A 27,814-nucleotide genomic window follows, 5' to 3' on the forward strand; every position below is an offset into this window, starting at 1 on the left:
ATGAGGCTGGTGCGTGCAGCCGGGGCGCAAACGCGCGGGGCGGGCGGGCTTCGCGCGGCTCCCACCGCTGCGCGGAGACCCAGGGCTGCCAGCGTGAAGACGCGAAGCCAGACGCGGGGCGGGGGCCGCGGTTGTCCTGATTCGCAGGCGGCTCGGGGCTGGAGACTCCACCGGTGCGCTGTGGTCCTGAAGCCGCCCCGGCCTCTGAGGCCCAGGAGTTCAGTGGGCGCCCCCGCCGAGGAACGGCGCGCTGGCGTGTCCCGTGGGGACCAGTTACGAGGGAGACCCTGCCCTCCTGGGGCACCTTGTCTCGAGCCTGGGAAATAACTTGCCCAGCCCTGCGCGCGCCCAGCCAGCCCTTCACCCCGGAGCAGAGGAGGGAGAGGGCGCGGGGGTCGCTGTTCGCGGGGCGGGGAGGGAGCAGCTCCTGGGAGGAGGGGCCGGAGGGAGGGCGGCGCGTCTTCCCTGCAGGTCCCGCCGGGGAGGCCTCGGCTCCGCTTCGGAAAGCCCACCTCGGGCCAGCACCGCACCTGTGCTTCTCTTTCAGAAAACAGAAATTTACTCTGTGGAGCTCAGTGGAACCGGAGACATTGGGAAGACGGACAAGGGGCATGGCAAGAAGTTCGGGGGCCTGAAAATGAACTGCTTGGAACGCAAAACGCATCAGCCGAAAGAGGAGCTTAAGAAAGAACTCGATCTGGTCAGTTGAGCCAACAGGGTGCCCCTGAGCACTGCCCTCCCCGCTGAGACCTCGCCCCTATAACCCACCTCCCACAGAAGAAAATTCAGTCTCAAGAATTTGAAAAGCCCTGAGACTTGTTTCCTTGGTTTTTTTTTTTTTTTTAAATGGTGTGATAATATCTGCCCAGGGGTCAGGCCTCTGAAAGCTCCCTGCATTCAGGCTGTAGGCGCGCCCAGGTGGGACTCATTCAGAGGGGAGTCTCTGATTCCAGTCCCCACAGGCATGGATGGCCCAGACCGCTCTCCTTCCTGGCGGCTTCGCTGAGATGATACAAGCAGCCAGCTGCCACATTTTAGCTGATAAGATTGAACTATTTGAGGCAGAACCACCCCGGAGGAAAACCAAAAGCACTACACTTGCTAGGTTTCTGGGTATATTTGCCCCACGAGAAAGAATTTCAGCGGTAAGAGAGTTGGGCTTGGCTTCAGACAACCTTAGGCTCAGCTGAGGTCCAGTTCTCCGTGGCTGATCTGTGACTGGGAGCAAACTACTTAGCTTCGCTGAAGCTCCGTTTTCTTTAGGTAAAATGGGAAATAAACAATTTTTGTGGGTCTGTCAGGGGAAAAGTGAGATAAGAATGAGAGTGTTCTTAATGGAAGCGTTTTGTGGACGTGCAACCCTGTTTCTAGTAAAGCTGGCTGCCCCGGAAAAGAGCTGCCCTAGAACTGAAAGGTGACACTGCATCTCGGGAATGCCAAAGGGGAAACTTCTACCGTGAGTCTGAGATGATGCTAGATTGTCTGCACTTCACTGCAGACCTTAAAGCTGTGATTCTCTGAGCAGTTGGTAGTAGTGTGTGCTCATGTGTGCTGTAGAGCCAATTGTTAAACACTCAGGAAGTCTGCAAGCTGACTGATACTGTATTAGTAGCGTGAAGTGTGACTGGGGTGAGAAATCAGTAAATGCTACAAATCGGAGCTCTTTATTTCTTTTTCCTGGAGAGCTCATTAAACAGCACACACCACTAGGCATTTGTCCATGTATCTTCTGATGACACTTAAGACCACAGCCCTGGAACGGGACTGACCTGAATTGAAATCCCAGTTTGACTGAAATTCAGTTCCCTGTTTTGAAAAATTGGAATTAAAAACGGTACCTACCTCTTAGCGTTGTTAAGAGGGTTACAGGGAAAGCAGGAGAAAGACTGAGAGAGTCACTCTTATTTCCTACGTATCTCTAGCAGTTAGGGGTGAAGACATAACTCGTCTTACTTGAAATTGCTAATTATAACATGAATATATATCCATTGTATCATATGCCTGTAAATTACAATGAGAACCTCCCTTGAGATTGGAGCATTCTGTGAAGATGTATAATACACAAAAATAATTTCCATAGTATTGGCCAACGTGTTCCCTTGCTTCCTTGCTCAGATACATCTTTCTTTCCCTCTTTTTTCACAGCCTTCTCACCAGAATCCTATAATTTGTGACTGCGTACTTGGATGCCCTTGCATCCCGACCCCTCCAGCAAGTTAGAACCTTGATGAGAACTATAGCATCCCTGGCTTCTGAAGACAGAGGCGGGTAGTGACTCAAGCCTGAGCCACCTGGTGCTGCCCTGTCCCAGCAGAGTTCACTCCCGCACCCTGCCCTGCTCTCATCCCCAGAGCTGGGCTAGCAGGAGACGATAGTGTAGTAGAGCCCCTTAAAGTCTGAGGTCCATCCATGAAACCAACAGCTCTAATCATCCTTTAACTTTTCTCTGGCCAGGACTTGGTGTACTGTGCACAGAACTGTGTCTTGGTCCTTTGACTCGCCAGCAATGTCATATTCAGTTGATACTGGTACAGTGAACGAATGAGCAAAGGCAGATCTGGCTGAGGAGAGGACAAAAAGTCTCTTTTGTTACATGAAGCTTTTTTTTGCATATACTTGAGAAAAGAGATACGTTCTGGTACCGGTCACAGTATAAATTTTTGTTTCAGACAATCAGAGTTTTAGAATCCTGAATGCTGGGTTTTCTAGGTGGGGTGAGGAAGACTTAGCCCCTGGGTTTTCTGCCACAAGAAGAGGCTTCTAGTCCTTTAGCCCAGAGATTCTCAAAGGGAGAGGAGAGGGGGACTTTGCTCCCCAGGGAACATTCAGCAGTGTCTGGAGACATTTATGGTTATCACTTCTTAAGGGAGGGCGCTGGTGGCTAGAAGCCTCCACAACGGAGTTACTGGCCCAAAATGTCAATAATGCCAAGGTTGAGAAACTCTGCTTTAGCCTAATGATTCTGTGGCAAAATTAGCAAGTGTGGGCCCCTCCGTCCTCGGCCAGTATTTATTTGGCAGGTTTTTAATCTGAGGGCTTCCCTGACAGTGAACTGAGTCTCAAGTACTGGAATAAGGAAAGGCATGCTTCTCTCTACCAGACCGCCTGCTCAGTGAGGGCTGCATGGGTAACAGCTGTCAGGACATGAAATGGCTTGGCACTGCTCATAGCCCTCCGTGGATCCCACAGTTCAGGTCTGAGTTAAGTATCCAGATCACTGGTGCCTGGACAACAGGTGTGCTAGGATTTGCATGTGCCGGAGACCAGAGTGAGGTGAAATGCATTGCTTTGCTCAGAAAAACTAAGGACAGCTACTTTGTGGTAAATGGCAAGTTAAGTCTGAACTATTCAGGGATGGCCAGAAAATCCCCTGGCCAGTGACCTCTCCTGCAGCGAGGTTCTCTTCTCTCACTGCAGTAGCCCCTGGGACAAAGGTTCCTTCTTTTCATCCCACACTCCCTGGCCCCTCTGCCTTCCTCAGTGCTACTCCCAGCTTTCATGGGCTTGTCAAGGCTTAGGGTTTGAGTCTTGTAATTATCTAATTCACTCTGTTCTTCTTTTCATGGGCTTCAGGATGACCACAAACTCAGCAATGAGGAACTGGAAACAAAATATGGTACAAACATCATTACGGTAAGTCATCAGAGAACAAGGGGAGAGAATCCCGGGACTGTGCTCAGCGTTTGTAGAAAAGAATGAGTGACCTAAAGCTGCAGCTTTGAGAATGCCAGCCACCCACATGCCCACCATGTGAGACGGCTGGTTCCCCTCAGGAGCTGGGCCGTCTGAACCACAGCCCTGGCCAAGCCCTCTGTTGAGCTGTGTGCTTGGTCACAGACAGTTCTTTGACTGTGACCGCAGCGAAGCTGTGGTGACCCCAGGAAGGTTTGGATGCTTCCTCGTTGTCATGGTCAGGGGTTGCTTTTAAACCCTGTGCCCAGGACGTATTAGGGTCTTATCAAGGCCTCCTCCGGAAAGGGACAAGGCTGCAGGGCACACCATGTGCCTCATAAAATCTCCCACCGCAGAAGTAGGGCTTTCTTCTGTGAATTCGAATCTCAAATCTCAAAAGTTTTGGTGTCTTAACATCAGGAGATTTGGGTGCACCTGTTCAAGTCAACAAGAATACCTGCGGTGTGAGGAGCAGGCGATGCCTGGGTTTCAGGAGTTCGCAGTGGGCGGGAGAGGCAGATGTGTAGGAAAGCGCTCGGCAGCCACGCTGCTCCCCGAGGCGGCATGTGAGAGGCCAAAGGGCAGGCTGAGGGAATGGCGGAGTCTGACAGGCGAGGCTCCCTGGGTGGTGCAGTGATTGAGTTGGGACATAGTAACCCCTACCCACCCTCTGCAGAAATGTGACATCCAACCCAAGGGGGGAGAAACGTCTGATTTCTGTTTCTTTTGGCTCTGCTTTCTCAGGGTCTCTCCAGCACCCGGGCTGCTGAGCTCCTGGCTCGGGATGGGCCCAACACCCTCACCCCACCCAAGGAAACCCCGGAGATTATCAAGTTCCTCAAGCAGATGGTGGGGGGCTTCTCCATCCTCCTGTGGATAGGAGCCATCCTGTGCTGGATCGCGTACGGGATTCAGTACTCCAACGATAAGTCCTCTTCCCTGGACAATGTAAGGCCCTGGGGCTCCTCCTGGGTTTGCTGGTAACGGGGCGGGGGGCGGGAGGGGTCCGCACCATGACGCAAGGGTAGAGCATTGGGCTGGGGTCAGGGGTCCAGCACTGATCAGTCACCACATGAGTTTGAGAAAATCAGTCATTTTCCCAAGTGTAAAACAGAAATTATGTCTGACTTTCTGGTGTCTCAGAGGCAGTATGAGCATGAATTTTTTTTTTTTTTTTTTTTTTTTTTTGTGGTATGCGGGCCTCTCACTGCTGTGGCCTCTCCCGTTGCAGAGCACAGGCTCCGGACGCGCAGGCTCAGCAGCCATGGCTCACGGGCCCAGCCGCTCCGCGGCATGTGGGATCTTCCCAGACCGGGGCACGAACCCGTGTCCCCTGCATCGGCAGGCGGACTCCCAACCACTGCACCACCAGGGAAGCCCCGAGCATGAATTTTTAAGAGAGAGAGACAAACACAAAAGTTCCTACGTGGAAAAAAAAATCGATATCCACGTGAAGTGTTTTTGGGCTTTCTCTCCTCAAAGCTAATTCTCTCCCTTTACTGTGGAGAGCTTCTGTGCCGGCTGATAACGGAGGACTGAAACACAAAACTGTTTCTGCCGCCATGATGCCGAGAGAAGGAAGCCAGATGCGAAAGGCCGCATACTGCACGATTCCATTGTTGTGAAATGTTCAGAGCAGACCTGCCCTGGATTCAGAAAGCAGATCAGTCAGTGGCTGCCAGGGCTGGGCTGGAGTGGGGAATGATGGCCAGTGGGCTCAAGGGGACTTACTGGGATGATGGATTGTGGTGATTGTTGCACAACTGTGTACCTTATTAATGATCACTTAATTATATACTTCAAGTGGGTAAATTGTGTGGCCTGAAATTACACCAGGACACTACTGCCATCTCTCTCACTGGCCATGGAGCACCCTGGCCCTAGGATCTGGCTCATTCCTGATGCTTGTTTTTCTGATTGATGCCTGTCCTCCTCACCCAGGTGTACCTGGGCTCCGTGCTTGCCGTGGTGGTTGTTTTAACCGGGGTCTTTGCCTATTACCAAGAGGCGAAAAGCACCAACATCATGGCCAGCTTCCGCCAGATGATTCCACAGGTGGGTGTGGCACCCACTGTGGTGTCTGCGAGACTTGAGATAAGCGAGCATCAGGCTGGGGGGGTGGAGGAGCTTGGAGGCCTGGGCCCCCTCCCTGCTGCCTGCAAAGTGACCTAATCTCTGTGGAGCCACTGTTTCTTCCCAGGGTTTTGAGATGATCAGCGAGATAAGATGGAGAAAAGTGCTTAGTCGAGAGCAAAGTGCGACGGGAACAGGAGTCGTTGCACAGCATCTCCTGTGGCTGCTCCTCAGCGCTGGTGACCTGTTTAGACAAAAGCAGTTCAGGTGGTTCTGAGCAGGAACCAAGGAGGCCGACCTGGGATTCTTTTTTTTTTTTTTTTTTTTTTCGGTACACGGGCCTCTCACTGCTATGGCCTCTCCCGTTGCGGAGCACGGGCTCCGGACGCACAGGCTCAGCGGCCATGGCTCACGGGCCCAGCCGCTCCGCGGCATGTGGGATCCTCCCGGACCGGGGCACGAACCCGTGTCCCCTGCATCGGCAGGCGGACTCTCAACCACTGCGCCACCAGGGAAGCCCGACCTGGGATTCTTTCAGCCTCACCCTCTTTGCTCCCATTTCTGAGCCTCCCCGCATGTTGCCCCAAAGTGCTCTCGGTATGGGAGGCCCCCCCATCCCTCCGCCCACAGGAACCCAGGAGGGGTCCTCTAGGGAGACCGTGCACTGCTGTCAGCACGGCAGGAAACCTGCACCCTCGCTGGCCTGCAGACCTGCTGGACAGAGGGGACTCTGGCTGGGATCTTCTGTGCTAGGAAGTAGAGACCCTTCTCTCGCGCCATTAAAGTCTTCCCGACCTGAGCAAGATTGTTAAACCCTTTGGCTCAACCTTCAGCAGTCTTCCTGGACCTCCCAGCAGGATCGTTCATCCTTAATGGGCTCCCTTCCCGCCAGGGTCAGGGCTGTCGCTTTGCTGTACCCTCCCATGGTGGAATTGTTGGGGTCGAAGAATATCTCCCTGAGCTCCTACTCAAGAAAAAATAGTTCTTAGGGTCTTCAGGCCCCAAGTAAAAGTCTTTGTCTCATTTTCTGCTGTTCTGACAGCTGCGGACCCTAGCGCCTCCCTTCCTGAGGTTTGGGGAGGGTGCAGGAGGGCCAGCATCGTTCCAGGACGGAATCTGAGGCCTGGGTCATGGTTTTCTTTCGCAGCAAGCTCTTGTCATTCGAGATTCAGAGAAGAAGACAGTTCCTGCAGACCAGCTGGTGGTGGGGGATATAGTGGAGATTAAAGGAGGAGACCAGATCCCCGCGGACGTCAGGTTGCTCTCTGCTCAGGGCTGTAAGGTGAGCGGCACAGGCACCCCAAGGGTCGTGCTCGTGACCAGCTGGCTTGCTGTGGCCTTTCCAGGTCTCGGCGTAACTGGGGAAGGGACAAGGTGCCTGACCCTGAACTTGTTTCAAAACTTCTAGGTAGACAACTCATCTCTCACTGGGGAGTCTGAGCCCCAGCCCCGCTCCTGTGAGTTTACCCATGACAACCCCCTGGAGACAAAGAATATCAGCTTCTTCTCCACAACCTGTCTGGAAGGTAAGTCCAGCTGCTTGCAGGACCGCATGTTCAGCTCATAGCACTTCTCCGTCTGCAGGCTTTGTTTTCCTCTCTTTACCATCACTTGCTGCAAAGCTTCTCCAAGAGAAAACGTGGAATTGAAGAACCTAGAGAGCTGATGTTTGGCCTTAGTAATGTCATGTGCTGACTGGCCACGCAAGCCACCAAAGAGAGGTCTGTGAGGCCGTGGTCGCTCCTAGCTGAGGACCCCTGGAATAAAATGTCTGCTCCACCTGTAGGCACAGCGACCGGCATGGTCATCAACACGGGTGACCGCACCGTCATTGGGCAGATCGCCTCACTGGCCTCGGGAGTCCAGAACTCGAAGACGCCCATTGGCATCGAGATCGAGCACTTTGTTCACATCGTGGCAGGCGTGGCGGTCTCCATCGGCGTCCTTTTCTTCATCATCGCGGTGTCCATGAAGTATCATGTCCTGGACTCCATCATCTTCCTCATTGGCATCATTGTGGCCAATGTGCCTGAGGGTCTCCTGGCCACTGTCACTGTGAGTCCGCTCTACTAGTGGTCGCACCCTGACCCTGCTACCATGCCATTCTGCTGTGCTGGGTGAGCACCCACCACGGCTGAGTCTGCTCCGTCAGGGGCAGCCGTGGTACATTCTGAACAGACTGTTTCTTAGAGGGACAAAAAGAATTGCGATTTGTTAATATCTGAATGCATTGTCCTTGGAAACTTATATTTTCATTTTCAGGAGATCTGTCTGCAGATCCCTTAAGATCTAGATAAGACAGTCTTGAACCACCATTTGCAGATTTTCTAGAAGCCGGATACCTTCCCCCACATTTCCACTGTCCTTAAAAGGAAAACAAACCAACCAACTAACAAACAAACTCCTTTGGCAGTTTCTACAGCTGAGGGACTTGAGCACACTTTTTACCTCGCTTCTCTTCCCTCTCAGACTCCCACAGACACACACAAATGCCTTCTGTGTGTTTCTGCAGAATTGTTCAGCCCTTTCCTGTGCTTACGTCCAGGTTCAGCTTTGGTTCTCCCTGCTTAGCTCACCCTTGAACAAGGCCCTTCTCTGCGGTGCGGGCCCCACAGGCGGGGAAGAGGGCTTTGTATCTTCAGTCCTGTGTGAAGGTGGCCTGGCGCCATCCTGAGCAAAGACAGAAGTTTTTGATTCCAGGTCTCCTCTGACTCCAGCAGAGAGTAATTTGACAGAACTGGAGGCAAACAGAACCCTTTGAGATCTGCAGGGTTCAGAGAGAGGGAAGAATGTTTAAATATGGAGCTCTTAAAGTGACACAAATGCTTCTTGATTCCCCAAAGCAACAAGGTAGCCCTTTGGGACAAGCCCTTTGGCAAATAGCTGTCGAAGTCTGTCTTACGCGTTCTTGCTTGTGAATGACAGCCAAGGTCCCCTTTGTAATTACACGTGACTTGCCTGGCTCTGCGACCTGTGGGTGCCTTAGGATCATTTTCCTCAAGGAGCAAAGGGACAAAAGAGTGTTCCACATTTAATAGAAGAAAGGACTGTGGCATATCCATGTGTAGGGCTTTATATGCTTTCTCAGTCACTGGGGCTGATGCCACTTTACTGCATCTGTAACCATACCTGACACTAGTCCAGCTCTACCTGTTTCTACATTATTGAACCCGAGTTCAAAAGGGTGGTTTTTCTCCAAGCTTCTCCCTCTCTCCTCCGTCTAGGTGGCTCTGTCACTGACAGCAAAACGAATGGCCAAGAAGAACTGCCTGGTGAAGAGCCTAGAGGCCGTGGAGACCCTTGGTTCCACCTCCATCATCTGCTCAGACAAGACGGGGACCCTGACCCAGAACAGGATGACCGTGGCCCATCTGTGGTTCGACAACCAGGTCTTCGTGGCGGACACTAGCGAAGACCATTCGAGTGAGTCTTCGGGCGCATCCAGCCTGGCCCTGCGCCGCAGGCTCAGCAGAGGGGCTGGTCTGCGGCCTTGGGGTGGACAGTGCTGTTCGTGGGTGCGAGCCCAGCTCCCTTGGCATCCACTCTTCTTCCTTCCAGATCAAGTCTTTGATCAAAGCTCTGCAACCTGGGCCTCCCTGTCAAAGATCATAACGCTGTGTAACCGCGCTGAGTTCAGACCAGGACAGGAGAGCGTCCCCATCATGAAGGTGAAGGCCCTGCTCACGGTCTCAGTTGCAGCCAGAGCCAAGTCACTTTCTCTGTTCTGATCTGGTGTTTGACTTAATCTCTCCAGCTGGGTAGGGTTTATACTGTAAGAGCAAGTCTAATCACAACACCTGTAGAAAAGTTTTTCGCTGTAACTAGCTTCGAGAAATCTGAAAGTTCTCAGAATATTCAGTTGGGCCTTTAGAAAATTCTGTCTCTTTCCAGACAATGAATGTGCCTTTAAGTTACTTTCCTAACTTCTTTATCAGCTAAGAAGATATAATCAAAGGTTACTTATTACATAAATGCCATTCACTGATGTTTAAAATGTAATCGGCTAGAAATAGCAGGAGGGGTCTTAGAGCGGCTTCCTCTGGGCTGCCTGGAGCGCTTCTCTAATTGCAACATACGAAACCTCTCTCTCTCCTCCCCTGCTTTCCTCCCCCTCCCTCTCCAGAGTCACTGAATCTGTGTCCTCCTGGCTTTTCTGTTTGCCATCTGTTTCCTTCATTGACTCTTACTTATAGTTTTTGTTTGCTTTTCTTTATCAGCCAGCTCATTAATTCTCCTTTTGGCCAATCACTTCTCTGTATCTTTCAAGTCCTTATCTCCAGTTTTAATTTCTCACCCAAATTCCATGCATCTCCAGCTAGCTGTGTGTGTTTCCACTTGGAGGTTTTGCATGCTAGACACTCAACATATTATACTTGTCACCTTCCACCTGTACCCAAACTTGCTCCAAATTAATATCTTATCCCCAATTTTCTATTTTTCTATGCTGTAACCATTTTACTTGTCATCCTTTTGAAAGTCATCTTTAACTGACTCCTTCCCAAATATCTAGTGAGTCAACAAGGCCTGTTACTCTTGTTTCAGAACATCCAACTTTACGTTTCTGTTATCACTAATACCTTGCATTGGAACAAGTGTACCAACCTCTTAATTGGCCTCCATGATTCTAGTTTATCCCTCCCCCGTCTTTCTTGCATGCCACTAATTTTCCTTAAATACTTCATTAGTTACATGGACTACTTCATCTGACTTTGCTCAAAAACTTTCCATGCTTCTCTATTTTCTGCTTCTCGAGTGTGGGTCTCAGTGCTTTTGCCTTTTGGGGTTCTTTACATCTGCCACATCTGCCGTGTCCACCTGTGCTTCAGCACTCATGATAGAGTTTCCCCACCACGTGCCTTCCTTCAAGGCTTTCTGGTTTCCAGAAGGCTTTCTTCTGCTCCTCTCTCTGTAGGTAACCCACCTGTCTTTCTTTCTCTTTTTTTTTTTTCTTTTGCGGCTTGCGGGATCTTAGTTCCCTGGCCAGGGATTGAACCCCGGGCCCTGGCAGTGAAAGCGCCAAGTCCTAACCACTGGACCGCCAGGGAACTCCCCCCACCTGTCTTTCAAGATCTAGTTCCTCACTGCTTTTTTCATGAAAACTTCCTGCTCTCAGGGCTCTCACTTTTCTGAACTCCCCTAATGCCAGCAGGTGGCGCCCTGCAGTTAACAGTCCTAAGTCGGTCACCAGTTGTGCGGTAGTTGTTTCTCTCTCCAGTAGATAGTAAGCTTAGGTAACGTGTTGGTTCGTGGCAAATGATCAGAGAAGAACCAGATTATGTGCTGCAACTATTTATCTCTTGATTTGCAGAAAATTGTGGTTGGAGATGCCTCAGAAACTGCTCTTTTGAAATTCTCAGAGGTCATTTTGGGTAACGTGATGGAAATTAGAAAAAGAAACCGCAAAGTAGCCGAAATACCTTTTAACTCGACCAACAAATTTCAGGTTAGTTTTTCGTCACAACTGAATCTTTATCATCACTAGAACAGCATTTCCACCTGTGTAAGTATCCTTTGGTTAATATGTATTGTGAGTGACACTTGACTTCAAAAATAGTCCTCAGAGATGCAGGGCCTGGACGTCTGGTAAACCCAGAACAGGTTTCCCTGCAGTAAGTATAGAAAAAGAACGGTGAAGGTCCTGCCCTCCCCACGCATGATCTGTCTGTGTGACGTGCACACTCACATGCACACAGACGCACCAGCACCCGCACTGGGTAACTTTGGCCAAGGAGGGGCCACGGCCACACCCCAAAGGACGAGAGAAGGGTGGGGCGTGGGGAGAAGCAGCGCTGCCCCGCGTCTGTGTCGCGCACTTTACGTGCTTTGTCTCATTTAATCCTCATGATAAGCCTGTGAGGTAGGACCAAGTAACCCCAACTGAAGGGTGAGGAAACAAGCCTTAGAAAGCGCTGAGGTGACAGAGTCACACAAGCATCTAAGTGGCACAAGCAGTTTTCACACCTCTGACTCCTGAGTCTATGCTTTTTCTACCACAACACAGAGTCTGGGCAGTTCAGTTCAGGCCATGTTGGTAAGCCTTGCCCTTTGTGAAGACCAGTGAGCACCAGCCACACTGCTTTCCCGTTCTGCCCCGCAGGCAGCGCATAGGGATCTCCTCTCCCCTGTGGCTCAGGAAGAGAACGGCGATCCTTGCCTAGTTGTCACCCCTCATGCCAGGGGTGCCCAGCAGTCATGTTAGGACAACGAACAGTTTCTAGCCCAAGGTGCTGGCAGAGGTGGGAGTCCCTGTAGACTCCAGAGCTGAGAGTGGGGCATCGTGACGTGGTCTTTGTATAACAGTAATTTATATAAATAGGATAACCATGTTTGTGTGCAAGTTTCTGGTGATAACCCACACATTTTCTTTTTTTTTCTTAATTAATTATTTATATTTGGCTGTGTTGGGTCTTCGTTGCTGTGCGCGGGCTTTCTCTAGTTGCGGCGAGCGGGGGCTACTCTTCGTTGTGGTGCTTGGGCTTCTCATTGCAGTGGCTTCTCTTGTTGTGGAGCTCGGGCTCTAGGCACGCGGGCTCAGTAGTTGTGGCTCGCGGGCTCTGGAGCGCAGGCTCAGTAGTTGTGGCGCATGGGCTTAGTTGCTCTACAGCGTGTGGGATCTTCCCGGATCAGGGCTCGAACCCGTGTCCCCTGCATTGGCAGGTGGATTGTTAACCACTGCGCCACCAGGAAATCCCACCCACCCACACATTTTCTTTGGAAGGAATTAAGGACTGGAAAATAACTGTGGAGCAAAGATCTTTGTGGATGATTGAACAGTAAAAAATCATGGTTACCAAAACAGACAACTAATAAAATGTATGATGTAAAATGTAGAGGAAATCAGATTTCTGTTCAAAAACATAGTGAAAATAGAATGAGTAGCAATTCTAAAATAATAATTGTAACCATAGCTATCATGTGCTAATTTCCACACTTCTCACAACAGATTTTTTAGGCAGTAGAGAAGGAGGAAACAGGACATAGCCAGCAGGGGCCAGAGCCAGGGCTCAGGCAGACCCAGGGGACCATGCTCCTAGGACTAGGCAGGATGGCCTTCCAACCATGAACGAGACTCAGAGTCCCCCCGGGGCTCCGTCTCCTCCAGGGAAGGCTTCCTCGTCGTGTGAGATGTGAGGAAAAGCGGGTCCTGTGAGGCCTCGTGTACAGAATGTTGAGGGAGAAGTGGGCTCCCCAGCATTGGTCTAGAAAGGAGAGGGTCCTTCAGAAGAGGCCACAGAGCCTCTGGGAAGCTATTAGTGTCATTTTATATCCACACACGAGCAACACTCGGCACTAAGCAAGGTGGTTGGGTGTCATGACCTTGGAGGGTCTCTGGGGCATCGTTCAACCCAAGGAAACAAAGTGGACAGTCTTAGAATAGCAGTTCCCCAAACGGAGACTGGTCCATTCAAATATTTTCCATAGTTTATGGCAAATTGGAAAATTAGGACAATATTTTATAAAATTTTATATAGAGATGAAGGTATTGAATTTAGAAGATTATCCTTTATGTCCTGCATGGTTAGAGCAGGGACTCTGGGGCCTGCTGGCCAGAATTCAGGTCCCACCTCTGCCCCCTGCTAGCGGTCACTGAAGTCTCTGCACCTCAGATTCCTCCCTTGTAAAAGACAGTAATAATGGTACCCATGGCCATAGTTTTGAGGGTAGTTTTGAGAATTAAATGAGTCCATTTAATTTCGGGGCACTCAGAACAGTGTACACGATAAAAGTATTTATTATTCCTACTTTAAATGCTAAAATGCCCCACCTTTCAGAAAATGATAGGGACAGTAGATGGAGGTTTTGGGTTTGGTTGGTTAGTTGGTTTTTTTAATGTCTGTACTTGGCCATGTGAAAAAAGCTGCAACCTTACGTTTGCCCTCTATGGTTTTGCTTTTTTTCGGTACTCATCTCTGATATCCACAAGTCTATAAACGACTGGTTTAGAATCAACTGGTAGACCCCAAATGATAGAATTTTTCTTTGTAACCTACTCATTCTCTCCCAAACACCCCAGCTTCCTAAAATTCTTTCCAGGGCTTAGAAGGGTACGTGGTATAAAATAGGGTCTAGACTTAGCCACTTTATTATTGTCTATAAATTTTTTCACAGTTTTCCCGATTATCTTATTAGGGTGCATCTAGAAGTAGAATTGTGAGGTCAAAGGGTAGTGATGATGCAGCTGTGATTCTTGTTACTTAGCTGTCCCCCCGGAGGGCTGTGCATGGGGCCCGTCCTCACAGCCCTCGCGTCCCCTGTCACATCCAGGCAGCGACGCTGCCCACGTGCCTGACTGAGTGCAGGACGGCTCGGGTCTGCAGGGAGGGCAGTCGAGGCAGGAGGTGAGACAAGGCGGCGCCCAGCCCTCTGGCCCCACGGTCGCCCCGGGAGATGGTGTTCAACGCAGAAGGTTTCACAGGATGACAGCGCACCTGGCCTCCCTAAAGCATCCAGTTTCTGTTTGAGAGACAGGCTGAGTTTCCCTCTGCAAGACACCCTGATTCAAATTCAGGGTGTCCCCCTGGGCTGGGACGGAGTCTAGCTCTCTGCATATTGCTTGGGCACAAAGTAGAAAGGACAGAATGCGCCTGCAGAGAGCACTGCTTCTTTATATATCAAGGACCAGTAGCCAACAGAGAAAGGGGTGTTTTTAATCTTGTCGTGTTGCTCATTTACAGATCTGTCCAGTTCAGGCCCTTAGCAGTAAAGACGGTGTCATTGCCCGATGCCACACTGAACATGCTCGACCCCTTTCCCCCGCAGCTCTCCATACACGAGACAGACGACCCCAGTGACAAGCGTTTCCTCGTGGTGATGAAAGGGGCCCCCGAGCGGGTCCTGGAGAAGTGCAGCACCATCATGGTCAACGGCCAGGAGCAGCCTCTGGACGGGAGCACGGCCAAGGCCTTCCACACGGCGTACATGGAGCTGGGCGGCCTGGGGGAGCGCGTGCTGGGTGAGCAGAACCCTGATCCCGCTCGTGAGGCCCGCGGCTCTCTGCCGGCCTCCGGCACACGAGGACACAGGCCTGTGATGTAGTGGAGTAGCTCTGGCGTCCACTTGAGTCATAAAGGAGAAATGGTCAATGTACAAGAGACACTGTGTGACGGATAGTGTGCGGGACGGTCCCGTCCAGATCGGGGAAATCTGGGAAGTTACTGTGGGACGGGTTGCATTTCATTCTGGACCTTGAGTGAGGGAGCTTGAAGGGAGGTGGGGAGCGTGCTCACACAGAGGGAGCCTCGTGGGCCAGAGCACAGTGGTGGGAACAGACGGAGTGGCACGCGCCTTGTCGCGGCTGCAGGTGGACGAGGTACCACGGTCCTGGGAAACAGGGCTAGAAGGCTCGTATGGAGGTCGGCTTGCAGCGCCCTTCTTGGCGGGGACAGGAGCAGAGTGGGTCTCAGCAGGAGGTGCTGCCCTCACTCAGGCAAAAAGGGATTTGATCCCAGACAATGGGAACGTGAAGGTCACATACAGAGACTTTGTGGAGGCAGAATTGGTAAGACTTAGCAGCTAATTAGAGGGGAAAAGTAAATTTAAAAAAATGTTGAGGGGCTTCCCTGCTGGCGCAGTGGTTGAGAGTCCGCCTGCCAATGCTGGGGACACGCGTTCGTGCCCCGGTCCAGGAGGATCCCACATGCCACGGAGCGGCTGGGCCTGTGAGCCATGGCCGCTGACCCTGCGTGTCCGGAGCCTGTGCTCCGCAACAGGAGAGGCCACAACAGTGAGAGGCCCATGTACTGCAAAAAAAAAAAAAAAAAATGTTGAAGTTTCCCATTGAACAGTTAGGGAAAACGTACAGCCAGTAACTGAGAGAAGGGGGCGTTAGAGGTGGAAGGAACCTTAGAAGCACAGCCACCGTGGCAGAAGCCTGTCAGTGGCAACGTAAGGGGTATCACAGGACATGTTCTGCTGGGAGAATCAGGGGCCGATGAAACAGCAGCTCTGAACTACAGGGTGATGGATGGGTTCAAGGTAGCAGAAGTTCATACTGACGATAAGGCTCATTAAACATGGTGAAAGCTCTTGCCAGTAGAGATGGAATCTGTGGAATGTGTGTTTCTAAAGGACATTTGAGTCTGTAAAGCAAATAAAATACATAAATGAGTTGATAATGCTTGAAGCGTGCCCCACAGCACCAAGTAGTCTTTCAAGGCAGGATTGCTGCCCGTCTGAGTTGCTCTAGGACCCTCACGTATGACCTTTCCCTCACACGTGATTAAAGGCTGAGCATCATGCCCTTCCCCTGATGCCCCAGTTCCTTCCCTGGTTTGTGCAGGAGCACGTGCTGTTTTCTCTGCCGAAAAGGGCCTTCCCACCGCCCGTCCTCCCTTCTTTCCCCGGAAGACCTCCGGCTCCTTGCTCAAGAGTGAGCTCACATGACCTCCTTGGCGAAGTCTTTCGTGTTCTCAGGTGGCAGGGCATAGCCCTGCTCTGTGATGCTCACCACGCTCCAGGCTCTTCATCTCTTTGTGTCTGTCCCCCACTAAACTGCAACCTCTTGAGAAGTAAAGGCTCTCCACTTCTGGGCTTTCTGTTTCCAGAACATAACAGAGAACCTAATGGGCACAGAGTAAATTATTTTGGGATGAAACAGGTCTTTCCTAAAAACAACATGTGTTATGGAACTGAAGGAATTAAACAGTTCTGGTTAAACTCTAGGGCTTCCCTGGTGGCACAGTGGTTGAGAGTCCGCCTGCCGATGCAGGGGACACGGGTTCGTGCCCCGGTCTGGGAAGATCCCACATGCCGCAGAGCGGCTGGGCCCGTGAGCCATGGCCGCTGAGCCTGCACGTCCAGAGCCTGTGCTCCGCAACGGGAGAGGCCACAACAGTGAGAGACCCACATACCGAAAAAGAAAAAAAAAAAACAACTCTAAAGTATTGGTAAAATACAAAGGACTGAGAGTGTATGAAAATGTTCCTTCTTTCTTTCATTCATTTTTCTTTTTTGTTCCTTCTTTCTTGTGTCATTTCTTATCCTAGTTTCATTGACTCCCAAATTTATACCCATTTCAGGTTTCTGTCATCTCTACCTGCCAGCAGACGAGTTTCCAGCCTCCTATTCATTTGATGTAGACACAATGAACTTTCCTACTTCCAACTTCTGTTTTGTGGGCCTCTTATCGATGATCGACCCTCCTCGGTCCACCGTCCCTGATGCGGTCACCAAGTGCCGGAGTGCAGGGATCAAGGTGGGACTTACACATTCCTGAATTAACAAGTCCTCCATCGATGTTGGATCCCTTTCTAGGAACATTTGTCATGGGAGAGTCAGTATTTAGGTCTCTTCAACTAAATGTCATTAATTCCCCTTTTTTTAGTCTCCACTTTCACTGTACTAAGATTTCAGTAACTGTCCCATAAAAGCAAAGTGACTGCGTCTGTGTGGAATAAACCACAAGAGTAACTGCAGCGAGCAGAAAGCTGTGTCCCTGTGCCATGAGGTGGTCACATCTTGCCCTATACTGTGATAGACAGTAATAGGTTTTATTACTTAATCTCGAGGTCTAGCTTCCATACTCCATTTCCCTCATGATATAAAAGCCAAAATATTAATTCCATTACCGTGTAAATTCCAAGGCTGTGGAGCATCATGAAGCTGCCCAAGGAGACATCCTGTCAGCCCTTTCACAGATAAAGTTATGTCCAAAGGAAAGGCTGGATGTCAGAGGAGGAAATGTAAGAAGCTTAGGAGCAAGGGTAGATCTAGTGGGATCAGTGTGCCCTTCAAAGACAGCTGTTTCTTTGACCTAAAGATCAAGGACGGCTCATTAGGGCAAACCATAGTCATCCCTAGCCGTGCTGTACGGGGCCATGGTGGAGCAGACGATACTGAGTTGTCCCTGCTTGGGTACCTGAGTCCCTCACCGTCCACATGCCCTTCTCATTGTTTATGTTCTAGATCATCATGGTTACAGGCGATCATCCAATCACAGCCAAAGCTATTGCCAAGAGTGTAGGTATCATTTCCGCCAACAATGAGACAGTGGAAGACATTGCAAAACGCCTCAACGTTGCTGTGGAGCAGGTTAACAAGCGGTGAGCTCGGAACCCACCCAGCAGAACTCAGGTTCTTAGCCACGGGGCCCTGTTGCCTCTAAAGAGCCCCTTCCTGGCAGACGTCCTCTCGGGGTTATGCGAGGCTGCTTTACTCTATAGTGTATGTATCCATTCCTTCCTCAGAATTTCATTGAGCACCGGACATGTGCCAGGCATGGTACTGATACCATGATACTGATACCATGAGGGTTACCTGTATGCATGCGTCTTGTGTGAAATTTCAACCCAATGAAGTAGATCTGAAAGCTTCAGTGCCTAACTTAGCGTGAAGAAACTGAAGCAAAGACTTTACAGGAAATTACCAGCCACTGATGCAGTTGTATAATCAAGAATATTGAAAACACTTTGCGTTCCACGTGCCCTCCTAGTCTGCATCTTGCGTATTTATTCCATTGGCTTCATAATGCGTAGCTATGGAAACATACTTCTCTTTACTTTTTACTTGGTAGTAAATAGAATGGAAGCTTTGTAAGGAAAGACTTTTTCTTGTGTCTCCTGATTCTTTAAATCATGTTCATCCTTTAGTCCAGTCATCTGTCCATTTATTCTGGATTCTTTCAACAAATAATTGTTGAGTGCCTAGTGTGTACTAGGCTCTGTGCCAGACACTAGAGCTATAGCAGAAACAGACCAGACACTCTCCCCACACTTGGGGAGCTTTCCATTGAGCCAGAGGGGAAGAAAAATAAATTAATTGTGATGTGGTAAGTTCAGTGAAGGGCACACAGGGACAAAGGAGCTGGCAGTGGGAGCCTGGACTGTTGATCATTTAAGTGAGTCGAAAGCTCCAAAGTCTTAGTCTGAAAATTAGTGTCATTGGCTTTATTATACTTTCACGCATGTGGGGAAAAAAGGGAAAAACCAAAGAACCTCTTCTAGTTTACCCAAGCATTTATGCCTTTCAGGAACACAGAGCTGTCAGGTAGTGACTTACTACCAGGGCAACAAATTACCAGTTAAGACAACCAAACAGTTGAACAGCCTATGGGCACAGCAGCAATATCTGAAGTCTAAGGGTCTTCCACTGCTCCTTTGTGTCAATAGCATTCATCTATGAAGACAGGTTTGGAGCTTCTGTTTTATCTGTTTTGATTTTTTTTTTTTTTTTGCGGTACGCGGGCCTCTCACTGTTGTGGCCTCTCCCATTGCGGAGCACAGGCTCCAGACGCGCAGGCTCAGCGGCCATGGCTCACGGGCCCAGCCGCTCCACGGCCTGTGGGATCTTCCCGGACCGGGGCACGAACCCATGTCCCCCTGCATCAGCAGGCGGACTCTCAACCACTGCGCCACCAGGGAAGCCCCTGTTTACTTTTTTATTTATTTATTTTTGGCTGCATTCGGTCTTTGTTGCTGTGCATGGGTTTTCTCTAGTTGTGGCAAGCAGGGGCTACTCTGTTGCGGTGCGTGGGCTTCTCATTGCGGTGGCTTCTCGTTGCGGGTCGTGGGCTCTAGGGGTGCGGGCTTCAGTAGTTGTGGCTCGTGGGCTCTAGAGCGCAGGCTTGGTAGTTGTGGCACAGAGGCTCAGTAGTTGTGGCACACAGGCTTAGTTGCTCCGCGGCATGTGGGATCTTCCCGGACCAGGGCTCGAACCCATGTCCCCTGCACTGGCAGGCAGATTCTTAACCACTGTGCCACCAGGGAAGCCCCATATATATACATTTTCTTACCAGAATATAGGAAGACCTGTAGTTTGAGTCAAGTGCTAGAATTCCAATATTTAGCACTGATAGGAAAGAACAGACCTAAAAAAAAAGAAAAAAAGCTCCGAACTTTAAGAATGAAAAAGGCATGCAGTGTTTTGTACTTAAGGACGTTTAAGCTGAGATTAGAAGGCTGAAATGTGGAGTGTTCGCCAAGGGAAGGGAAGTCGACGTAGCAGGACGTGTGAGGCCTTTGCATGGAGAGTCCGGGGGCTCAGAACTGAGAAGCCCAGTGGGCTGCGGGCAAGAGTCAGAGGGGACAGACAGCACGGGCTGCACCCAGCCCTGCAGACCGAGCAGGGATTCCGGGGTCTGCTCAAAGCACAGTGGAAGCCTCGGGAGAGTGTTCACAGGGGACAGCACAGTCAGATCTGCACACTCAGTAGTTTCTAGAACCTCACTTTTATAGTCAGCAGATAAAAGCTTTCCTCAAAGAAGACCTCAATAAACTTTTCTCCCTGCATAGCTCGTGGCATAGCAGACACTATAAATAGGAAATAAACAACACTAAAGAATTGTTACCCATGTGTTCAGGCGTACGCTGGATTCTAGGACCCAAAACGTACAAACAGGCAGGTTTTTTTACCCTCCTTTTACTTGTTGAGTAAAGCATTGCCCCAGGAAGTACCACCTCTCACACATTCCTGGAAGGAAATGGCTAACTGGCTTTTTCCTACTGTTGAGTGACGCAAGGAAATGCCTTATTTGTCAGCCTTAGTTCACTGTCTTGAAATGAGACCAAAGTATCCCCAGTACTCACACACCCGGTTATCCCACCAGAGGACTAGGTGTCAGGACTTTGGGTTCCAGGTAAGATCAAAGAAGTTCAGCCCACCTCCCGCCCAGAACAGTGTTTCAACCTTGGGCCTCAGCCCATTCCTGCTGCCCTTCTAGGGACGCTAAGGCCGCTGTGGTGACCGGCACGGAGCTGAAGGACATGAGCCCGGCGCAGCTGGACGAGCTCTTGGCCAACCACTCGGAGATCGTCTTTGCCCGGACGTCCCCCCAGCAGAAGCTGATCATTGTGGAGGGCTGTCAGAGGCAGGTGGGTGGATGCAGCGCCGGGGGAACCTTCCAGGTCTGTCACCATCCTGCGGGGACATGCAGCGCTGAGCGCTGGGCCCCCATCCTCACCACCCCACATCTCCACCCGTCGGGGCTGGCCCTCTGCTCACTTTGGGGCCTTGCTGCAGGCTCCCCAAGGGCCTTGCAACAGGGAAGTTTGGAGCTATGGGGGATGTGAGTGGATGCAGAACAGAAAGGGCAAAGCCATAAGACAGGGTACCCACTGTCGCCTGCACACACACTGGGTTTTTTCCTTCCAGTTGTGTCGAGATATAATTGACACACGGCACTGTATACGTTTAAGGTCTGCAGCATAGTGATCTGACTTGCATATGTCATGAAATGATTATCACAGTAAGTTTAATGAACAGCTGTCTCATATAGATACAAAATTAAAGAAAAAGAAAATCAATTTTTTTCCTGTGATGGGGACTCAGGATGAATTCTCAACAGCTTTTCTGTAATGTTGTAATGTTACATCCCCAGCACTCCTTGTAACTGGGAGTTGGTACCTTTGACCCCCTTCCTCCAATTCCACCTCCCCTCACCCCCCACCTCTGGTAACCACAAATCTGATCTCTTTGTTTATGTGTTTGTTTGTTTGTTTGTTTTTACGTATAATTGAGCTACAACACTGTTAGTTCCTGGTGTGCAACATAATGATTTGATATTTCTTTACAATTCAAAATGATCACAACAATTAACTCAATTACCACCTGTCACCTTACAAAGATATTACATATTGACTGTGTCTCCATGCTGTACATTTCACCCCTGCGACTCATTTATTTTGTAACTGAAAGTGTGTCTTCATCCCCCGTGCTTGTTTCACTCAACACCCCCAACGTCCCCTCTGGCAACCACCTGTTCTCTGTATCTATGACTGTTTCTGTTTTGTCATGTTTGTTCATTTGTTTTGTAGATTCCACATATAAGTAAAATCATACGCTACCTGTCTTTCTCTGACTTATGTCACTGAGCATAACACCCTCTAGGTCCATCCACGTTGTTGCAACTGACAAGATTTCATTCCTTTTTTTAATGGCTGAGTAACATATTTACACACTACATCCTCTTTATCCATTCACCTATTCATGGGCATTTGGGTTCCTTCCATATCTTGACTATTGTAAATAATACTGCAGTGAACATCGGGGTGCATGTATCTTATCTAATTGGTGCTTTTGTTTTCTTCAGAAAAATACCCAGAAGTGGAATTGCTGGATCCACTGGTAGTTCTATCTTTAAGTTTCTGAGGAACTTCCATACTGATTTCCACAGTGTCTGCACCAATTTACAGTCCCATCAACAGTGCACAAGGGTTCCCTTTCTTCCATATCCTCGCCAGCACTTGCTATTGGTTGTCTTTTTTTTTTTTAAGTCTTTATTGAATTTGTTACAATATTGCTTCTGTTTTATGTTTTGGTTTTTTGGCCACGAGACACGTGGGATCTTACTTCCCAAACCAGGGATCGAACCCGCACCCCGTGCATTGGAAGGCGAAGCCTTAACCACTGGACTGCCAGGGAAGTCCTTGGTTGTCATTTTGATAATAGCCATTCTCACAGGTGTGAGATGGTACATCATTGTGGCTTTGATTTGCATTTTCCTTATGGTTAGTGGTATGGAGCATCTTTTCATGTGCCTGTTGACCACCTGTATATCTTCTTTGGAGAAACGTCTATTCAGGTTCTCTGCCCATTTTTTAATTGGATTTTTTACTTTTTTAATGTCAGGTTGTATGAGCTCTTTGTATAGTTTGGATATTAACCCCTTGTTGGATATATCATTTGCAAATATCTTCTCCCATTCAGTAGGTTGCCTTTTTGTTTTGCCGATAATTGCCTTTGCTGTGCAAAAGCTTTCTGGTTTGATATAGTCCCACTTGTTCACTTTTGCTCTTGTTTCCCCTACCTGAGAAGAGAGATCCAAAAAAATATTGCTAAGACTGATGTCAAAGGTGTACTGCCTATGTATCCTTCTAGGAGTTGTACAGTTTCATATCTTATATTTACATTTAAGTCTTTAATCCATTTTGAGTTTATTTTTGTATATGGTGTGAGAAAGTGGTCCAGTTTCACTCTGCATGTAGCTGTCCAGTTTTCCCAACATCATATAGTAAAGAGGCTGTCTTTCCTCCATTGTATATTCTTGCCTCATTTGTTGTAGATTAATTGCCCACATTAGTGTGGGTTTGTTTCTGAGCTTTCTGTTCTGTTCCATTGAACCATGTGTCTGTTTTTTTTGCCAGTACCATACTGTTTTGATTACTGTAGCTTTGTGGTATAGTTTGAAATCGGGCAGTGTAAAACCTCCAGCTTTGGTGTTTTTTCTCAAGATTGTTTTGCCTATTTGGGGTCTTTTGTGGTTCCATACAAATTTTATAATTACTTATTCTACTTCTGTGAAAAATGCCATTGATATTTTGTTAGAGATGGCATTGAGTCTGTAGATTGCCTTGGGTAGTATGGTCATTTTAACAATATTATTCCAATCCAGGAACACAGTTCATCTTTTTATCTGTTTGTGTCATCTTCAGTATCTTTCATCAGTGTCTTATAGTTTTCTGAGTACAGGTCTTTTACCTCCTCAGTTAAATGTATTCCTAGGTATTTCATTCTTTTTGATGCGATTGTGAGTGGGATTGTTTTCTTCATTTCTCCTGAGAGCTCGTTTTTAGTGTATAGAAATGCAACAGATTTCTATTTACTAATTTTGTATCTATTAGTTCTAATAGTTTTCTGGTGGAGTCTAGGGTTTTCTTTGCTTAGTCTCAGGTCATCTGCAGACAGTGACAGTTTCACTTCTTCCTTTCCAATTTGGATTTACATTGGTTTTATTTATTCACACACATCTTGTTTGGAGCTTGTTGCTCTTGCTTCTGGGATTTCCTGTCTTAATCTTTCCCCCCAAACCCAAAGCGGGCCTTCATTTTGGCTCTGGCTGACCTCGCAGCCTCAAGACAAAGGGAGTGGGTGGGCCCTGCCCAGGCTGCTCACTCACCTCCTCTTGGTGTCCCCACAGGATGCTATTGTCGCTGTGACAGGGGACGGAGTTAATGACTCCCCGGCTCTAAAGAAGGCAGACATCGGGATCGCCATGGGGATAACGGGTTCTGATGCAGCCAAAAGTGCAGCCGACATGGTCTTGCTGGATGACAACTTCGCGTCCATCGTCACAGGGGTGGAGGAAGGTGAGTGGGGTCTCAAGGGGTCTTAGCGAGGGCTGGGGCCGCCTGCGAAATCAGAAGCGAGTCCTATAAGGAGAAACGTAACGTCTTTGCCTAGGTCGCCTGATCTTTGACAACCTAAAGAAGACTATCGCATACACCCTGACCAAGAACATCGCTGAGCTCTGCCCCTTTCTGATCTACATCATTGCTGGGCTTCCCCTGCCCATTGGCACCATTACTATCTTGTTCATCGACCTGGGCACAGACATAGTAAGTAGCCCTAAAGGGAACAACAGCGTCTGATAACTTCCCCAGGTGATGGAAACTTCAGAGTCATTACCTTCAAGAGCAAGAGATGCACTAAATCAATGCTTCTCAAACCTCGACGTGATGGGGCCTGAAGTTCTGCATTTCTGACAAGCTCTTAAGTGATGCCGAGTCTGCTGGTCTGCCAACCACACTTCAAAGCAAAGGACTAGAGAGATCTGTCAAATGTTTGAAAATTAAAACCACTGCACTCCATATAAGAACTTTTCAAGACATAAGTTCTTCACCATTCCGAAAAAGCATGCCATTGGTCAGTTTCAGCTCACATGCCTCCCTTTTCTTTTGAGAAGATGCAGATGTCACCACAGTGGTCCCTGTCCTGCTGGGGGCCCCATGGCTGAAGTGATAACCCACAGCCGCCCCTTGTTAAGGAAAAGAATCTGTGACCTGGAAGCCCCTCACCAAACACAGTAAGAAGTAGCCATGATTAACACTCTGTAAAGCTGCACACTGACCTACAGTAACGTCACCTAAACCCTCCCCCCTTCTCGGACGAATCCCTTTAAGAAAGCTTCGTGGCAGTTATTCCCGTGGCTCTGGCTTACACAGGTGACAGACAGCGAGCAGAACTCATAGCCCTGCAAGTTGCCGCCTCCCCCCGGTCTCATGGGACAACTGCAGGGCACCCTCCACGCTGCAGGGGGCTGGGGGTATCCTTACCTTAGTGGGGATCTGAGGCCCCAGAGCCTGCAGTCAGATCGCTTTCCAGGCCGTTGAAGTTGGCTCATTTTCTCCATTCTAGTGGTTCTTCCAGGCATCACCGGGGAACTGGTTAGAAATGTAGATTCTCTGGGGCTTCCCTGGTGGCACAGTGGTTGAGACTCCGTCTGCCAATGCAGGAGACACGGGTTCGTGCCCCGGTCTGGGAAGATCCCACATGCCGCGGAGCCTACAGGTCCGGAGCCTGTGCTCCGCAACGGGAGAGGCCACAACAGTGAGAGGTCTGCGTACCGCAGAAAAAAAAAAAAAAAAAGAAATGCAGATTCTCTGCCCTCCAGCGGGGAGGACCTGTGCGAGAACCACTGGTCAGCGGCAGGGCGAAGTGGGAGAGGACACAAGGAGAGGCAAGTGCTTCATAACCAGTGTTGTTTAGAGCTGGAGGCACAAGGCGATGATCAGAGGCCGACTGTTTCTTAAATTCTCTACAGATGACGACGCACCCCGTGGCCTGCACCCTGGAGAGACCAGTTCCCTAACCCCACTGCCACGCCCCGGGCCCTGGCTGTGCTGCCGCTGTTCCCTTCTGTCATGGTGTTTCAGGGCCGGGCCTCACGGGGTCTCTCTCCCTCTAGATTCCCTCCATCGCCCTGGCTTATGAGAAAGCTGAAAGTGACATTATGAACAGGAAGCCTCGCCACAAGAAGAAGGACAGACTGGTGAACAAGCCACTTGCCGTGTACTCCTACCTGCACATTGGTATGAGCAGGGGCCTCCCAGAGAATTCTTTTCGCCTTGTGGGGCGGGGTTGGGACGTGAGGAGGAGCCCAGAGGAGAATGAGGTTGGGGCACTTCTGAAGTCATTACAGAACCTCTTCTGTTCTTTCAGGCCTCATGCAGGCCCTGGGAGCTTTTCTTGTGTATTTCACCGTGTACGCACAGGAAGGTTTTCGACCCAGCACTCTCCTTAACCTCCGGGTGGAGTGGGAAAACGGCTACGTGAACGACTTGGAAGACAGCTACGGACAGCAATGGGTAAGGGACTTCCCTGGTGGCGCAGTGGTTGAGAGTCCGCCTGCCGATGCAGGGTTCACGGGTTCGTGCCCCGGTCCAGGAGGATCCCACATGCCGCAGAGCGGCTGGGCCTGTGAGCCATGGCCGCTGGGCCTGCAGGTCCGGAGCCTGTGCTCCGCAACGGGAGAGGCCACAGCAGTGAGAGGCCGGCGTACCGCAAAAAAAAAAAAAGAATGGGTAAGGGCGTGGCCTCCAGCAGTGTCCTCCTGGGGACAGAGCACGTGACAGCTTTCTCGGTTAACAGGGCTTGTGGGCCCCTTGGTCACAGCGGTTTGCCTCTGTCGGGGCTCAGCTCATCTCTCGAGTTAGGTGCCTAGAGCTCACCTTTTCACATTAGCTTTGCGATAGGTGTGTAAGAGTAACCAGCCAACATTGCCACGGTTGGGCCAAATCCATTAAGTTAGCATCTTTTCCTACTCACCAGGTTAAAGGGAAGAAAGGTTTCTTTCCAAACACAAGGAGCTGATCCTCCCTCAGTCTGGGTGAGGGGGAGAGAGAGCAGAGGCTTACAGAAGAAGTGCGCTGATGCCTCCCTGAAGTTTCCATCTGGGCCCTCATGGTCTTCTCTTTCTCTGGCCATTGACAGACGAGCTACCAGAGGAAATACCTAGAATGGACAGGCTACACAGCATTCTTTGTTGGCATCATGATCCAGCAAATAGCAGATCTGATCATCAGGAAAACCCGGAGGAATTCCATCTTCCAGCAGGGTCTCTTCAGGTACTGCCGGCATCCACCCTCATGGTTCAGCCTGGGCCTTTGCTGCGGGGATGATGAGGCGTTGACTGTGTTGGGTGTGCGGGGCTGAGCCTGGGAGTTCAGAATCTGTTCGCTTTTGTGTCTTACAGAAATAAAGTCATCTGGGTGGGGATTGCCTCGCAGGTTATCATCGCGCTAATCCTCTCCTACGGCCTCGGGAGTATCGTGGCCCTGAACTTCACGATGCTCCGGTGAGGTTCCCTTCAACAGTGGGGAGAGGGCTTCCCTGGTGGCGCAGTGGTTGAGAGTCCACCTGCCAGTGCAGGGGACACGGGTTCGTGCCCCGGTCCGGGAAGATCCCACGTGCCGCAGAGCGACTGGGCCCGTGAGCCATGGCCACTGAGCCTGCGCGTCCGGAGCCTGTGCTCTGCAACAGGAGAGGCCGCAGCAGTGAGAGGCCCGTGTCCGGGAGGGAGGAGTGAGCCCCGATCTGCTGTCACGGCCTAAATAATCACTAGGGTTCCAGAGACTCTTTCCCCTCAAGTCTTTCAAAAGAGGTAAAATGGAACCGGTTGTATATCAGTCTGAGTCTTTGACCTGCTAGTTTTTTTCAGAAGAGGAGGTGGGTTTTCCATTCCTCACCATCCCGTCTCTACCCTCGTCCGGCAGACCACTTCCCAGGCAGGCACTGTTTCTAGTGGTCACAGTCCAGTGTGGTTTTACGCTGTGTGACGCAGTGGAGTCGTTCTCTCCAGTGAGGCAGGGAAGTGAACGAGAAGCTCGGCCGCTTGTGGGGCGGGCCCCCCTCTGGGTGCGTGGGTCTCACCTCCCTCCCTCTGCCCCCTGCCAGGCCTCAGTACTGGTTCGTGGCTGTACCACACGCTGTTCTGATCTGGGTGTATGATGAGGTGCGGAAACTTGCCATCAGACTCTACCCTGGAAGTAAGTAGTAGTGTGATTTGGGGGACTCTTGTCTAGTGCAGCAGACTCCCCTCCGTTTCTAGCTCACTGTTTTCTACCTCTATAGGCTGGTGGGATAAGAACATGTACTATTAAGACCACCTTACTTCCCGAGCCCCCAGCTGCACGTCAGAATGTTCTTCATCTTCCGGCCGCCAGCTGGGCGATTGCAGCCGTGGGGACATCGTCAGAACGCGTTTAAGAAATGACAGAACTGTAGGAAAGATACTCAGTAATGTTTTGTAATTGAAAGCAGAGATTTAACTGTTTATACATGATTTTAATTTATATATCTATCTCGTTATTTTAAAACATGTGAATTTCAAGGTAACGGTGTAGGGACGCATGGCATG

At 50.0% G+C, this 27,814-nt stretch overlaps 1 protein-coding gene across 1 annotated transcript; it reads left to right on the forward strand.

The window, feature by feature from the left end:
• Positions 1 to 27,557, forward strand: ATP12A (ATPase H+/K+ transporting non-gastric alpha2 subunit; the record flags this gene model as incomplete). Its single annotated transcript, XM_081214443.1, has 23 exons — positions 1 to 300; positions 548 to 700; positions 3,574 to 3,633; positions 4,417 to 4,620; positions 5,614 to 5,727; positions 6,893 to 7,027; positions 7,154 to 7,271; positions 7,532 to 7,800; positions 8,970 to 9,168; positions 9,304 to 9,413; positions 11,054 to 11,188; positions 14,506 to 14,698; positions 16,764 to 16,939; positions 17,650 to 17,786; positions 20,402 to 20,552; positions 23,597 to 23,765; positions 23,860 to 24,014; positions 25,364 to 25,487; positions 25,618 to 25,763; positions 26,389 to 26,522; positions 26,651 to 26,752; positions 27,352 to 27,443; positions 27,529 to 27,557. The coding sequence occupies 23 exons, from the start codon at positions 1 to 3 to the stop codon at positions 27,555 to 27,557; spliced, it is 3,405 nt and encodes a 1,134-aa protein (XP_081070569.1).
• Between the last annotated feature and the right edge of the window lie 257 nt (positions 27,558 to 27,814).

Source organism: Mesoplodon bidens, assembly GCF_964165515.1.
Source record: "Mesoplodon bidens genome assembly, chromosome: 17".
NCBI classification, from domain to species: domain Eukaryota; kingdom Metazoa; phylum Chordata; class Mammalia; order Artiodactyla; family Ziphiidae; genus Mesoplodon; species Mesoplodon bidens.